Here is a 16,976-nt window from a genome sequence, read left to right as displayed (position 1 = left end):
AAAATTCTTCTTTATGTCTCCATGGAACTTCCTATGCCTCAGCTTCCACCGCTGCCCCTTGTGCTGTTGTTGGGCACCACCCAGCAGAGCCTGGCTCCATCCTCTTGGCACTCACCCTGCCCATCTTTATCAACATGAATGAGGTCACCTCTCAGGCTCCTCCTCTCCAAGCTCCAGAGCCCTCAGCTCGCTCAGGCTCCCCCCGTAAGGAAGATGTTCCACTCCCTTCATCATTCTTGTGGCTCAGTGCTGTACTCTCTCCAGCATTTTCCTGAGGTCCTTCTTGAACTGAGTGGCCCAGAACTGAACACAATATTCCAGATGTGGCCTCACCAGGGCAGAGTAGATTATGGCTCATAGGCATGGAACTAACAATCCTCCCTGCAACCACCTCTGTCCTAACCGCATTTCAGAGCCATTTATAAGGCTGTGTTTCCAAACCTGCCTTCTTTATGTCTTGCATCAATTTCCAAGCTCTTCAAGAATTTATTCTGCTTCTTGGAATGGAAATGCTACTGTCTGCTGACACCTTTGCTCTAAATGTCAGTGATGTGTTCTTTGGCATGGGTTTTGCATACATTTCCTTCTGGTGCTAATTAGCACCCAGTTATCCTGAACATTTGGAAGGCAAAAATACAGCTGGAGGCAATTCTGACGCCACATTTCTTCTTGTTCTCTCCATTTTAGTTGAGAACATCGTACTGCAGTGTTTTGTCACATGAAAAGTCATACAGCTATATCTATGACTAGTTTGTTCTGCCTCAAGTTTGGTGGGTTTTTTTATCCTAATAATCATGGGAGGCTTACTCAAGGCTCGTGGAGGGTTTTCTCTGATCCCACTGCACAGAGCTTTGTGGTGCTTTTTACTTCAGACCAATAGGCTCCCCAGGCACTCAGGCTCAGGACTGTACTAGAATAGAATATCACAGTATCACAGTATAACTTAGGTTGGAAAGGACCTCAAGGATCATCGAGTCATAGAATAGAATAGAATAGAATAGAATAGAATAGAATAGAATAGAATAGAATAGAATAGAATAGAATAGAATAGAATAGAATAGAATAGAATAGAATAGAATAGAATAGAATAGGTTGGAAGAGACCTTTGAGATCATCAAGTCCAACCTATCATCCAGCACTATTGAATCAACTAAACCATGACACCAAGAACCCCATCCAGTCTCTTCCTAAACACCTCCAGTGATGGTGACTCCACCACCTCCCTGGGCAGCACATTCCAAGGGCCAATAACACTTTCTATGAAGAACTTCGTCCTAACCTCCAGACTAAACCTTCCCTGGCACAGCTTGAGACTGTGTCCCCTTGTTCTGGTGCTGGTTGCCTGGGAGAAGTGACCAAACCCACCTGACTACAACCTCCCTTCAGGTAGATGTAGAGAGCAATAAGGTCTCCCCTGAGCCTCCTATTCTCCAGGCTAAGCAACCCCAGCTCCCTCAGCCTCTCCTCACAGGGCTGTGCTCCAGCCCCCTCCCCAGCTTTGTTGCCCTTCTCTGGACTTGTTCCAGCAACTCAACATCTTTCCTAAACTGAGCACCCAATCAAGCCCAGTGTTATCCCTGCAGCATTTTTTAAAAAAATTGTCCACTTTCTAGGTGCCTTCTTTTTGTGTTTTGATTACATTAGAATCATAGAATTGTTAGGGTTAGAAGGAACCTCAAGAATCATCCAGTTCCAACCCCTCTGCCATGGGCTGGGACACCTCACACTACAGCAGGTGGCTCAGAGGCACATCCAGCCTGGCCTTCAAAACCTCCAGGCATGAGACTTCCACCACCTCCCTGGGCAACCTGTGCCAGTCTCTCACCACCCTCATGGGGAAGAACTTCTTCCTAACACCCAATCTGAATCTACCCAATTCTAGTTTTGCTCCATTCCCCCCAGTCCTATCGCTCCCTGACACCCTAAAAGGCTCCTTCCCAAGCTTTACTGTAGCCCCCTTTATAAGTCTACAAGAAGGTCTCCTGGGAGCCTTCTCTTCTCCAGACTGAACAACCCCAACTCCCTCAGTCTGTCTCCACAGCAGAACAGCTCCAGCCCTCTGCTCATCCTTGTGGCCCTTCTCTGGACACCTTCCAGCACCTCCAGATCCTTCCTGTAATAGAGGCTACAGAACTGGACGCAGTACTCCAGGTGGGGTCTCAGCAGAGTGGAGCAGAGGGGGAGAATCACCTCCCTTGACCTGCTGGCCACACTTCTCTTGCTGCAGCCCAGGCTCTGATTGGCTTTCTGGGCTGCAAGTGCACATTAGAGAAGCCTTAAAAATAAACTTTCCATATTACAGTCCCCTGGCAGCAAGCTCAAGTTCTGCCTTTTCCTTAGACACTGTCATTAACCACAATTTTCTTCTTCTGGGTTATAGGAATTTTTTTTTTTCAGTTGTCAAGTTTGCCTTTGTAAAACCTCTAATAATGAAGTGCATCTTGCCTGCAACAAGATGATGACGTCCTAGTCATTATTTTTAAGAGAGTTCTCATTGTAGATGTGTGTCTCACAGTCCAAATAAATTCAGCAGCAGTCTTTACCTGCTGCTGCATAACTATTTCACTTCAGGAAAACACAATTGTCAGCTGATCCCCTGGTGCTTTCCCAGCTGTTCAGGTAGCCTGCCTTGAGTAGGTGGTGTTGGATAATAGGTTGGATGTGATGATCTCAAAGGTCTCTTCCAACCTGGTCTATTCTATCCTATCCTATCCTATCCTATCCTATCCTATCCTATCCTATCCTATCCTATCCTATCCTATCCTATCCTATCCTATCCTATCCTATCCCATCCTATCCTATCCTATCCTACCCTACCCTACCCTACCCTATCCTATCCTATCAGTGTAAAATTTAGGGTGTCAGGTAGTGATAGGACTGGGGGGAATGGAGCAAAACTAGAGGTGGGTAGGTTCAGATTGGATGTTAGGAAGAAATGCCTCACCCTGAGGGTGGTGAGACACTGGCACAGGTTGCCCAGGGAGGTGGTGGAAGCCTCATCCCTGGAGGTTTTGAAGGGCAGGCTTGTGGTGGTTTAGGCTGGGTGCCGGCCCAGATGTCACTGCACAGGCCACACCTGGGAGGTTCCAAAAGGGGGCCCAGCCCAGTGGGTGGTCACAGGAAGCCAGGTATTTCACCCATAATTCCCTGCTCCCCTATAAAACATCCGCACAGGGTACTCTCACTCTCTTTCCCCCCTCGCCACTGCCTAGGCAATGGTGTGAGCTGCCTCCCTTGGGACTGCCCAGGCCCAAGGCTGGGTTGAGTTCGTTCAAGGGGGGAGAGGGGGAGAGGGGGGAAGGGATGGGTGTTCCCCCAGGTGGGGATGGGACATTCTTGGGCATATTTTGGGATCTCTCTCTCTTTTGTCACGGTGCTTGTGGTTTTCTGTAAAACCTTCATTGTTCTTTTCCATTTAAACTCTCCACCATTTCTGCAGTCTGTTTTGTCTGATTCTTTGTTTAGTCTGTGGTGGGAGAATTGGTCTCCCAACCCATGACAAGGCTGGATGTGGCTCTGAGAAACCTGCTTTAATGTGAGGTGTCCCTGCCCATGGCAGGGGGGTTGGAGCTGGATGATCATAGTATCATAGTATCATAGTATCAGTCAGGGTTGGAAGGGACCACAAGGATCATCTAGTTCCAACCCCCCTGCCATGGGCAGGGACACCTCACACTAGATCAGCCTGGCCAGAGCCTCGTCCAGCCTGGGCTTAAACACCTCCAGGGATGGGGGCTCAATCACCTCCCTGGACAACCCATTCCAGGTCTTCACCACTCTCATGGTGAAGAACTTCCTCCTCACATCCAGCCTGAATCTCCCCACCTCCAGCTTCATTCCATTCCCCCTAGGTTCTATCACTACCTGAGATCCTGAGAAGTCCCTCCCCAGCCTTCCTGTAGGCCCCCTTCAGATACTGGAAGGCCACAATTAGGTCACCTCGGAGCCTTCTCTTCACCAGACTGAACAGCCCCAACTCTTTCAGTCTGTCCTCTGATTATCCTTGTGGCCCTTCTCTGGACACCTTCCAGCACCTCTTGTAATAGGGGCTCGAGAACTGGATGCAGCACTCTAGGTGGGGTCTCACCAGAGCTGAGTAGAGGGGGAGGATCACCTCCCTTGACCTGCTGGCCACACTTCTCTTGATGCAGCCCAGGATCTGATTGGCTTTGTGGGCTGCAAGTGCACCCTGAGAGCTCATGTTGAGCTTCTCATCCACCAGCACGCCCAAAGGTGCTGGTCCTTGAGCTCCCTTCCAGCCCTGCCTATTCTATGGTTCTATTCAATGAAAATCCACAACGCACAGTTAGTTATGAATTTTACATCTCGTTAGCATTCATGGCAATACTGGTAATGAAGGAATAATCAGCAGAGTTTTATTTAATCCAGCACATTGCTTTATGTAATTACTAAACAAGGAAAGCTCAGCATTTCTGTCCCCTTTAGCTGAGAGGCATCCAGAGTGCTCTGGATGAAATATCACAGAATACACCAGGTTGGAAATGACCTTCGAGATTAAGTCCAACCTATCACCCAGCACCATCTCATCAACTAAACCATGGCACTAAGTTCTTCCAGTCTGTTTTTAAACACGTCCAGGGACAGTGAATCTACCACCTCCCCAGGCAGCCCATTCCAATGGCCAGTCTCTCTCTCTTGAAGAATTTCTTCCTCACAGCGAGCCCCAACCTCCCTTGGTTCAGCTTGAGCCTGTGTCCTCTCCTTCTGCCACTGTTGCCTGGGAGATGAGACCAGCCCCCACCTGGCTACAACCTCCCTTCAGGTAGTTGAAGACAGCAATAAGGTCTCGCCTGAGCCTCCTCTTCCCCAAGCTAAACACCCCTATCTCCCTCAACCTCTTTTCATCGGGCTGTGCTCCAGACCACTCCCCAGTCTTGTTGCCCTTCTTCCAGATAGATGTGTAAGGTCTTTCCACAGATATCCATGCATGGAATGTGGATCTAAAGCCCTATTAGCTGAAAGGAAGAAAACTGGAGGAAAAACAAAGATGTTCACCTCTTCTAACATGAAATTACAGGCTGGGGACAGTGTCTGGTGAGCAGCCAGCTAGAGAGGGACCTAGGGCTACAGCCTGACAGCAGCTGAACATGAACCAGCAGTGTGCCCAGGTGGCCAAGAAGGCCAATGGCATCATGGTCTGCATCAGGAACAGTGTGGCCAGCAGGAGCAGGGAAGTCATTGTGCCCCTGTACTCTGCATTGGTTAGGCCACACCTTGAGTACTGTGTCCAGTTCTGGGCCCCTCAGGTTAAGAAAGATGTTGAGATGCTGGAATATGTCCAGAGAAGGGCAACAAAGCTGGGGAGGGGTCTGGGGCACAGCCCTGTGAGGGGAGGCTGACGGAGCTGGGGTCGCTTACCCTGGAGATGATGCACCTCTCTTGACCTACTAACTACAACCCTTCTAATTCACCCACAAATGGCATTGGCCTTCTTGGCCACAAGAGCACACTGCTGGGTTTACTGCACTGCTTAGCCTCCCAGTTCACTCTAGGTATTCAAATTACATTTTGACAGCATCTCATCTCATTTCCATATCTTAACACTTCACTACTGGCTCCTGTACTACTGAACTTTCTTACTATGTATTACCTGTATCTAAAATATAATTTTGCATGCCAAGACGATTGTACATTCAGTGCAGGACCCTTGATAACAGTAATTAAGTAGATGATCTTGTCTCAGGTATCACCTAATGGTGAAGGAGTCCAGATTTCCCTGTTTGCTACCTTCAGAGCCATGAGTGCAGTGATGTTGACCTCAGTACTCAACAAGGAATAGAATTCTGTTGGGTCTTTGCTGGCATTTCTGCTCTTCTCATGGTTGATACTCCATAATTCATACACTGTGAGACCAAAAGCATCCCTGGGCAATCGCCTCTCTAGCCTCAAGTATGAGCCTGCCCAGATTGAATTTCTGTTTGAACTTGAGTCCTTTGTGGGTGAAGGAATCTTAACCTTCTGTAACAGAGAGTTCACCACAATCATTGAGGAGGTATTCCAGCGATTTCAGGAGCCTTACTACTAAAGTACATTCCTTTTTCTAAGTTAGAATTTGTCAAGGTCTTTCCTACAGCCATTGGATCTTATACCCATCTTGATGGCTTGAAGAGTTCACTCCCTTCAGACTGTAGACTGAGATGAGGTCACTCTTAACTGTCCTGAATTCCAAAGTCTTCCACAGGAAAGCATATTTCGACTGCAGCAGAAAACAATTACTCTTCTCAAGTCCTCCAAGCATGAATTTCATTGTAGAGTCATAAAGCATGGTTTGTTCAGAGTGCTAATATTTAATTTAAATGTTAATTTGTCATGCTGCTTCTGTAGCTTTGTCCTCTTCACAGCAGGGAAAGGAGAAGCCCTTTCCTTTGATAGTTTGCATTCAGGCTCTCTTACTTTATGCCACAGATGACTTATGGCTGGCTGGCATTTCGTAGAGCTCCTGCAGACTCTCTAGAGGGAAGGTTTGCCTCGACCTATATCATAGTTCACAGAATCACAGTATGGTAGGGGTTGGAAGTGACCTCTGAATATCATCTAGTCAATGCCTCCTTCCAAAGCAGGATCACTTAGATTAAATCACACAGGAACACATCCAGGTGGGTTTTGAATGCCTCCAGAGGCAGAGATTCCACAGCATCTCTGGGCAGTATGTTCCAGTGGTCTCCCACTCACAAAGTGAAGAATTTTTTTCCTTATATTTGCATGGAACCTCCTGTGTACCAGTTTGTATCTATTACCCCTTGTCCTGTAACTGGACACCACTGAGAAGAGTCTGGCTCCATCCTCCTGACACTTGCCCCTTAGATATTTATAAACAATTATGAGATCCCCCCTCAGTCTGTGCAGGCTAAACAGACCCAGCTGTCTCAGCCTTTCCAGTCCCCTAATCATCTTGGAACAAGGTTGGAAAAGACCTCAAAGATCATCAAGTCCAACCTGTCACCCAAGACCTCATGACTACTAGACCATGGCACCAAGTGCCACGTCCAATCCCCTCTTGAACACCCCCAGGGACGGTGATTCCACCACCTCCCTGGGCAGCACATTCCAATGGCAAACAGCTCTCCCTGTGAAGAACTTTGGCACCCTGCTGGACTCTCTCCAGTAGTTAATTGTCCTTCTGGGGAGCCCAGAACTGGACACAATATTCCAGATGAGGCCTCACCAGGGCAGAGTAGATGGAGAGAAGAACTCTTCTACATGTGTGTGAAACAGTTTGCTTTTGCCCCAGGGGCATTAGAGCAATCTGTCCCACTCTGAGCCACAACACTGCCTTGCAGTCTGTCCATAGAGGCAGCACAAAAGGAGAAGCTAATAGAATCATAGAGTCAACAAGTTTGGAAAAGACCTCAAAGATCACCAAGTCCAACCTGTCACTCCCCTGGTCTTTCACCATGGGGGTTCTTGTGCTGTTTATTAATTGTAAATCCCTGTAAATAATTGTAACTCCTGGATATTTGGTACACATCCATTGCATTCCGTTGTAGATTGTAGTTTTGCCTGTAAATACAGCTTCCATTTGCTTCCAGCTGGGCTGGGCTGGCAAAGTGAATGTTGCAGGGGGAAAATTTCAACCCACCACAATTGTTCAGCAGATTTTCTACAGTGAAAATCAGGACAAAGTTAAATTTCAATTTGAAATTTCAATTTCAGTTACAAACCATTGCTGAAGGCTTTTCTCTTTCTCTCACCAAGTCTTAAGTTTGCAGGATTAAAATCTGTAACTAACAGCCTGAGTTACCTTTCATTCTGCTTCTTCTCTTGGTTATTTAGATCCCTATGTGAAGATCCACCTGATGCAGAATGGTAAGAGGCTGAAGAAGAAAAAGACCACAATTAAAAAGAACACTCTGAACCCCTACTACAACGAGTCTTTCAGCTTTGAAGTACCATTTGAGCAAATTCAGGTAATGTCAAACAGGGTTTTGTCTTCCCTCTGCATTCCATTTCTCAGCCCTTATAAATATTTAACAGGGATCTTGTTAATTATCATGTGTGCATGCCTTCATTAGCACCTAAGTGCCAGTCCTGCATGAGTGTGACTGCTTCAAGAGGGAACTGATAAAATGCAGAGTACTTAGGAAGCTTTGATTCATCTGTGAGAAATGGGTAGCTGACAGTTTCTGTTAACAGAAATGATTTTAAATCAATACATAAATACATAAACTGCACAAGGTGTTAGTGAAGGAATATGCCAGCAAAAAAAAAGGCATAGGGATAAAAGAAAAGGCATATATAGCGATTTCCCCCAAATTATTTTAATTAATAACATGTCATCATCGGTTCAATTTGCATTCCCTATGCATTTATCTATCCTGTTTGTTGATAGCACTGCAATATCCCTCTTAAGAAAAACCACATAGTTCAGACACAACTTTTATGCCAGTTATTCCCACACCATTTGGGGAGAGGCTTTTTAGGGTGTCAGGGAGTGATAGGACTGGGGAGAATGGAGCAAAACTAGAAATGGGTAGATTAAGACTGAACGTTAGGAAGAAGTTCTTTCCCCGTGAGAATGGTGAGACTGGCACAGGTTGCCCAGGGAGGTGGTGGAAGCCTCATCCCTGGCAGCTTTTAAGGCCAAGCCGGATGTGGCTGTGAGCAACCTGATGTAGTGTGAGGTGTCCCTTCCCGTGGCAGGGAGATTGGAACTGGATGATCCTTGAGGTCCCTTCCATCTTCTCCAGCCTTCTCTTCTCCAGACTGGACAGCCCGAACTCTCAGTCTGTCTCCATAGGAGAGGAGCTCCAGCTCTCTACTCATCCTTGTGGCCCTTCATAGTTTCATAGTTTCATAGTTTCATAGTTTCATTCAGGGTTGGAAGGGACCACAAGGATCATCTAGTTCCAACCCCCCTGCCATGGGCAGGGACACCTCACACTAGATCAGGCTGCCCAGAGCCTCATCCAGCCTGCTCTTAAACACCCCCAGGGACGGGGCCTCGACCACCTCCCTGGACAACACATTCCAGGTTTTCACCACTCTCATGGTGAAGAACCTCCTCCTCACATCTAGCCTGAATCTCCCCACCTCCAGCTTCATTCCATTCCCCCTAGTCCTATCACTACCTGAGATCCTGAGAAGTCCTTCCCCAGCCTTCCTGTAGGCCCCCTTCAGATACTGGAAGGCCACAATTAGGTCACCTCGGAGCCTTCTCTTCTGCAGACTGAACAGCCCCAACTCCTTCAGTCTGTCCTCATAGGAGAGGTGCTCCAGCCCTCTGATTATCCTTGTGGCCCTTCTCTGGACACGTTCCAGCACCTCCAGATCCTTCATGTACTAGGGGCTCCAGAATTGGACACAGTGCTCCAGGTGAGGTCTCACCAGAGTGGAGCAGAGAGGGAGAATCACCTCCCTTGCCCTGCTGGTCAAACTTCTCTTGATGGCTGCATCCCAGGGTTTTCCAACATGTCAGGTCAGACCAACTGCTTCCATAGGTAGCAACATCTACAGGCAATTTCAGTCCAGAACATGCTTATTCATGCCAATGAAACTGATGGTGCAAGTGCTTATTAAAAGTGATGGTGCTTTCTTGGGGTTTTCAGTGCAGCTGTTCCTGTAATGTATGACACAAAGACAAAGAGATGCTCACATTTATCTGTAGGTTTAAGCTGGAGACCACGAGATGAAAATCATCTTTGCCTGGCTGTTCTTGCATCTTTACAGAGCAAGGGAAAGGATATTTTGGCTACAGTGCTTGTTGTGCTGTTATGATTAACACACACAAAAAAAGGAATAATCCAATAGTAACCAGCCCCCAAGCTTATGCTTACTTTTTATATCTGTGATTGTACACCATGCAACTAAATCATAAATGTTCATTTGGGGAAGTGCCATCAACATTAAAAGTGAGTGTATTGCAAACAACAACACTGAGACATCATTTTGGCATCTAGAAATACTTGCTTTGGGATATCGCCTTTTATTGGGAGTGCTCTGGAGAGGAAGATACTGGAGTTTGATGTAGACTTTTGTCATCAGCAACTGTATAAATACTTCAATGCCTGTTGGAATCACCTCTTTCTCTGGATCAGTGAATTGTACTATCTTGTAAGGGTTTTTATTGTGTTACTGCACTTCTGTTTGTTCTCCTGACTGATTTAAGTCAATCCTTTCACATTCATTTTTAAATGAGTGAGATGAAGTTTTATGAACTGCTGTTGTTCCTTCTGGTCTTGCTTCAGTAAAGTCAGGGAGAATTGGTGACAATGTTCTCACAAGTCACAACTGATAGGGTAAGAGGATACGGCGTCAAGTTACACCGGGGGAGGTTTAGTGTGGACATGAGGAAAAGGTTCTGTACCAAGAGGGTTATCAAGCGCTGGAACAGGCTGCCCAGGGAAGTAGTGGAATCATCATCCCTGGATGTTTTTAAAACCCTTCTCGAGCTGGTGCTCAAGGATATGGTATAGCAGTGGCCCTGGTAGAGCTAGATGATGTTTGAACTTGATGATCTGAGAGGTCTTTTCCTCTAAGAAAAACAGACCTCATGAGCCTGGTTTTGCAGACATGATTAAAGAGTCAGAAACTTGTAAAAGATAAATCTGTGAGCACTGAAATGAATCATAGAATCATAGAATTGTCAGGGTTGGAAGTGACCTCAAGGATCATTCAGTTCCAAACCTCCTGCTATGGGCAGGGACACTTCACACTACAGCAGGTTGCTCACAGCCACATCCAGCCTGGCCTTCAAAATCTCCAGGGATGAGGCTTCCACCACCTCCCTGGGCAACCTGTACCAGAATCTCACCACCCTCATGGGGAAGACCTTTTTCCTAACATCCAATCTGAATCTGCCCATTTCTAGTTTTGTTCCATTTCCCCCCAGTCCTTTCACTCCCTGACACCCTCAAAAGTCCCTCCCCAGCTTTCTTGTAGCCCCCTTCAGATACTGGAAGGCCACAAGAAGGTCTCCTGGGAGCCTTCTCTTCTCCAGACTGAACAGCCCCAACTCCCTCAATCTTTCCTCATAGGAGAGGTGCTCCAGCCCTCTACTCATCCTTGTGGCCCTTCTAGAATCATTCTAGTCAGACTTCTAGATTGCACATGTATTTCAAGGCTTAAATATAAAAACCTGATGCTTGAGAATAAAATCTTTTTCTGGAATTAAAATGTCTTTCAGGGCACTTCTTCCTCAGGTTCAGGAAACTCTTACTGCAGGAGGGAGCTGTGTGTGTTTATTGTGAGATGAGAAGGACTCGGGAAAAGAACTGTATCTTCGTCTCTGAAAATAAAACTCCCTTGAGAAGAAACATTTGCAGTTTAGTAAAATCAGCCTGAGGCTGTTACCATCTTAAGTGTTCCTGGAGAAGAACACTATTCCACTGGAAAGGGAAAAAAAAAACAATAAATAGCTGTTTGTGCTTTTTGGAGAAAAATACTAACGAGAGGAGAGGGGGGTGTGCATATGTACACAAATGGCCTGGCTTGAACATCACCTCCCTGTGTTCCCCAGACTAGGTGAACAAAAAATTGTCTGTGAGCTGTGACAGATGGACTGGCACAGGTTTTGCAGGTGTGGTTTAACCCTGTTTGCCAGAGGTCACTTTTCCTACAGCAGAATTGGTACTGCAACACTGTCTGAGTCCTAGGCAGTGCTGATGAGACAGAGCCCAAGACAGTGGTGTTTTTGCTTCTCTCTAATGAGTAGCCATGAGGGCTGGCTTCTGGATTTCTCTGAAGATAACTGATTAGCATGCTGGAAGAATGGGTAAGGGTTGTTTAGAAGCAGGCAAGCAATTAACAGAGCACAGCATCACAAACATTAACCTAGGCTAAAGCTCTTTCTGAATTTTACACAGGAGATTCCACCTCAACATGAGGAGAAACTTCTTTACTGTAAATGTCATGGAACACTGGAACAAGCTCCCCAGAGAGATTGTGGAGTCTCCTTCTCTGGAGACCTTCCAGGCCTGTCTGGATGCATTCCTTTGTGACCTGCACTATATTCTATGGTCCTGCGCTTTTTGAGTTGGCTTAACTTCAGATCTCCATTTTAGCCATATAGACTACTTGCAGTCTACGTCTTCAGTAACAACAACAGCAAGAATCCATAAGTAGTTATTCTGTTACAGAGAAGAATCAACTTCTAGTCCCATAGGAAGGCTTTTGATGTAAAGGGGCAAGTTTCAAGTTAACAGGGAGGGCATGAACTTGATTTTATTTGGAAGGCTCACAAGAAGCCCAGGCAAAAGTCTGGCGTTAGAATCATAGAATCATAGGCATTTTCCAAAGCTTAGTATAAAATCACTGAAAAGCACACAGAGATATTTGCATAGAGGGTGCTGTGGCTCAGCAGCAGGAGTCACTGTAATGGATAAATGTCCTTACTGAAGTCAGGAAGCATTCTGGCAGCAAACATAGGGCTGCAGTGGGACAAATAGATATTTTCTGTGGAAGTGCAAAGTGTCTAGAACTAAAATTTATTCCAAATACCATCTATGAAGTCTAAATTTGTATATGAGAGTAGCAATTTGAACATTCTTTAGGGGCTCCTGTGTCATCATAAATCATAGAATCATAGAATGGTCCAGGCCAGCAGGGACCTCCAAAGGTCATCCAGTCCGACCTCCCCACAGTCAGCAGGGACATCCCCAACTAGATCAGGTTGCCCAGGGCCTCATAGAGCCTTACCCTGAATACCTCCAGGGAAGGGAATTTGCTCTTCACTAGGGGAACCTGCTCTGGCTGTCACACCCTTACCCCCCTCATGGAGTCTCCACTGCCATTGCCTGTCCCAAGAGTCATCCACAGCCACCTTTTCCCTTACTGCCATACACTCACAGCTCTTTTCCTCTCTCATTGCAGAAAGTGCAAGTTGTTGTGACTGTTTTGGACTATGACAAGATTGGCAAGAATGATGCCATCGGGAAAGTCTTCGTGGGCTACAACAGCACCGGTGCGGAGCTGCGGCATTGGTCAGACATGTTGGCCAACCCTCGGCGGCCCATCGCGCAGTGGCACACCTTGCAGCCCGAGGAGGAGGTGGATGCCATGCTGGCCGTCAAGAAGTAAAGTCAATTCCGTTCAAATCAACCGTGAAGAGGAAAAAAAGGAGATGAAAAAAAGCCTTTTCTGCATTTGCCCACATAGTGCTCTTTAGCCAGTATCTGTAAATACCTCAGTAATATGGGTCCTTGCGTTTCCAGCCATGTGTTCCTGACACAATCAAGTCGTCCTTTTCAGTCCCCCCTTTTGATTTGCACAGATCTCAATGTAGAGAGCCCTTCTGAAGGCGCTTCATTCCACCCTCTGACCCCCCCGCCCCCGTCCCCTCCCGCCCCAGATCTACTCTTCTTTTAAGCAATATGATGTGTAGATAGAGCATGACAGAAATTATTTATTGTATCACACAAGTTGTATATATATATACACACACCAGTATGCTGAGAATTGATTTCTAGTTTGTGTATTTGTATGTTGTAAGGCGTTTCCTAATCCGTGTATATCTAGATGTTTTTAATAAGATGTTCTATTTTACATTATGTAAATTGACTGAGATATAGGAGAGCTGATAATATATTATAGGGTTAACTATTGTATCGTCTGCATTCCAGAATACAAACAAACAAGCAAGCAAACAAGCAAGCAAACAAAACAAAAACCACCTAACAAAATTCCAACTTGTAAGGCACTAGTAGAGTTACACTGACATCTTAAAGGACAACTTAAATCTGAGCTTTCAACTGGACCATCCTAACGTCCTCTGCGTACACAGTGAATCTTGGAGGGGCAAATCCCATAAGGTTAGACTTCTTTCACAGGCAACTTAGCATGATCTGAGCAGCTCCATGGCTGACCTCAAGGAGATGTAGCCAGAAGCCAGAGTGTAATTTTTTTTGTGTATATATTCCGAAGCAAACACATAGCAGACTGGGGAAAAAAAAAAAAAAAAAAGAAAAAAGAAAAAAAAAAAAAAAGGAAAAAAATTAAAAAAAAGAAGAAGAAAAAAAAATACTTTAGATTTGGAAGTTGAGGAAGCAGATCCATAGGAGGCAGCGATTTCATCTGACATCCAAAGTAAGACCATGGCAGAGGTTGTGCAGGGAAGGAGGGGGAAGAGCAGGGGGGTGGAGCCGCAGCAGTAGCGAAATGCCGCCATAAAAACAAAGAGTAGCTCTCCGTCATCACCTTTATACGAGAGATTTGCATACTGTGAATTCCATCCACGACTTCACATTATAATGAGTTTGCACATTAGACTTTGTAACGAAGTATTTTGTTATACTAAACTCAGATTAGAAGGAATGCAGAATATTTTTTAGACGCAGCCGTGTGAGTTCACTTACACGGAGTAGTTTCATGGTGAACAAGACAGTATTGTTAATCCCATCAGAAGAGATGACAACAAAATGAAATAAAAGACCTGAAAAAAAAAATTTAGCCATAGTTCTAAATGCACTTCAAAGTAAGCCAAAAGAGAACAGCTAGTGACCTTTTGTATACTATTTATACTTAAGTTTTAATTTGTCCTTTAAAAAAAAAAAAAGAAAAAAAAAAAAAAGGTGAAAAAACAAAGGAACAAGTTCCAGAGAGAACTGAAGCAACCTCTTCTGTATACTAGATGCTCGTTTCAGGAGGAGTTTTTAAATGTTTTCAATGTTACTATGTAGTAAATGGCACTATTATGAAGCTATTAGTCATTCCATAAGAGTCTTGAAAGACTGCTCTGTGTATCACTGTGACTGCCGTTGTGTGCTTAGAGACGTAGTTTTTACTCAGTGGATAGCAAATCAATTTATTCCGTAGTGATATTGTAATGATACTGCCATTCCCTTCTACTGCACTGCCGAAGGAAGGCATAGCACAAGCAGTTCTAGCTGTTACGGACCAATTCAGAACTGGGGAGCTATGCAGGGGACACGGATGCTCTATTGGATGGGTTGACCACGCAGCATTTTGTCAAGCCCTGTGCAATACTCTACATTTCCAACCTCCCTTACTTCCCCCCACCTGCTCTTGCCCCAACCCCTCACTGCTTTACTGTTAGACAGTCATCTTACAGCTAGCCAGCAAATCATCTCAGCTTGAACCATCTCATCAAGTCATTTAGGGCATCATTTCTTATCTCACGGACCGTCCTTCGAGGCCCCCCGCTTATCTTGGCAAGCAGTGAACGTACGTAGAACGCATTGAAGGGTTCACTACTTTTAGCAAAGCAAATTACCCCAGAAACGTGGAAATGCTAAACCTTTTGGAGGGAGGCCTGAGAATTACCCCTTCATGTTCTTGCCGGTTTTATCTGACAGAAATTATTGAAAGCCAAGAACAGAGATGAATGTAAACAGAGACCTGTGTACTGAAAACTCAATTCCACAGCCTCCCTTGAGGCTTTGCCTCTTGGAGTGAGGCGTAACAGTCTGAGAGGTCAGCGAGGTGGTGGCCAAGTGCTGATGTTTTCAGTACATTGAATGTAAAAGCAGCAGCAAAGAAGTGGGAAGCAGAATAAAAGTCTGCATCTCTCCCCACCTCCAAAAGTGAGACTGTCAAGACCCACCTTCTTTCTTTTTTACATGAAACATGGAAAAAACACAAGCGAGACATTTTTCCGATAGGAACAGGCACATACATGCAAAGCATCGAGCTGGAATACTTTAAAAATCTTAACTCTAAGGACCAAACCCCACCAAAGAAAAGCAGTCAGCTTTCCAGCATAAGAGCTTCATGGTCTCCAACTTTCAGTTGCTCATTCAGGATAGCTGCAGGTTCAAACTGCCGGGACTGGACTCATTGTGTTGAGGTATTCTTAATGCTTTCTCTTCCTACACTGCCAGACTGAAGGTTATCACAGAACTGGTTTGTAAGGTACAATGACTCCCAGAGACCGAACCTGCCGTGTGACCAAGGTGACATTTTCATCCTCAAAGAAGCCACATGTACCTTCCTGACAAAGCTGTGTGAAGTATTAGAATCTGATGCTGTAGAAAGATCCTAGTTGCCTTTGTGTATATTTACTGCCTGCTTGAGTGTTTCTCTGTGTGGGTTTTTCTCTGTATCTTGTAGAAATGTTTGGGGTGTTCTATCCTGCCATATAGCTCGTGGCCCGCGAGCTGACAACTTTAGCCGTACTTTACCTTCATTTTTTGATGAGGTGGTTTATATTTTGTTTCACTTTGTGTAGTGACTTCCCACAGTAGTTTTCCAATTGTCGGTAAAATAACATACATATTAACACAGATATTCAATAAAAATGTTTTATTTCCTGTTGATTGATGTTCTGGCATTTCTCTTTCGATCTCGAGTTTTGGAAAGACATTTCACTCCTAGGACTTCAGCACAATCACAGACTTCAAAGAATCACAAGTATAATACAATAGCACTTTTCGCAGAACCACAGACTGTTAGGGGCTGGAAGGGACCTCAATAGCTCATCCAGTCCAACCCCCCTGCCAGAGCAGAATTGCCTAGACAACATCACACAGGAACACATCCAGGTGGGTTTTGAATATCTCCAGACAGGGAGATTCCACAACCCCCCTGGGCAGCCTCTTCCAGGGTTCTGTCACCCTCACAGGGGAAAAAAAATTCCTCCTGTTTCCATGGAACTTTCTATGCCTCAACATCCACCATTGCCTCTTGTGCTGTCATTGGGCATCACCCAGCAGAGCCTGGCTCCAGCCTCTGGGCACTCACCCTGCACATCTTTATCGACATGAATGAGGTCACCTCTCAGGCTCCTCCTCTCCAAGATACAGAGCCTCAGCACCTTCAGGCTCTCTTCATAAGGAAGATGTTCTACTCCATCATTTTTGTGTCTCTGTGCTGGACTCTTTCAAGCAGTTCCCTGAGGTCCTTCCTGAACTGAGGGGCCCAGAACTGGGTACAATACTCCAGATGTGGCCTCACCAGGGCAGAGTGGAGGGAGAGGAGAAACTCTCTTGATCTTCTAACCACAGCTCTTGTAATCCACCCCAGGATACCATTGGCCTTCTTGGCCACAAGAGCAGATTGCTGGC

General features: G+C 45.6%; 1 protein-coding gene across 2 annotated transcripts in view; it reads left to right on the top strand.

Moving 5' to 3' along the window:
- The window catches only part of LOC137455036 (synaptotagmin-1), a 535,786-nt gene extending 519,559 nt beyond the window's left edge, over nucleotides 1–16,227 (top strand). For both annotated transcript variants that reach the window (XM_068165552.1, XM_068165544.1), the window contains exons 10-11: nucleotides 7,795–7,928; nucleotides 12,829–16,227. In XM_068165552.1, coding sequence (XP_068021653.1) covers nucleotides 7,795–7,928; nucleotides 12,829–13,035 — 341 coding nt within the window. In that variant the 3' untranslated portion in view covers nucleotides 13,036–16,227. The remainder of the gene's footprint in view (nucleotides 1–7,794; nucleotides 7,929–12,828) is intronic.
- Nucleotides 16,228–16,976: the final 749 nt, after the last annotated feature.

The sequence above is a fragment of the Melanerpes formicivorus genome, unplaced genomic scaffold, assembly GCF_026170545.1.
Source record: "Melanerpes formicivorus ecotype bairdi unplaced genomic scaffold, bMelFor1.0.p_v2 SCAF_3, whole genome shotgun sequence".
Taxonomy (NCBI): Eukaryota; Metazoa; Chordata; class Aves; order Piciformes; family Picidae; genus Melanerpes; species Melanerpes formicivorus.
This window is presented reverse-complemented; position numbering and strand designations above follow the sequence as displayed.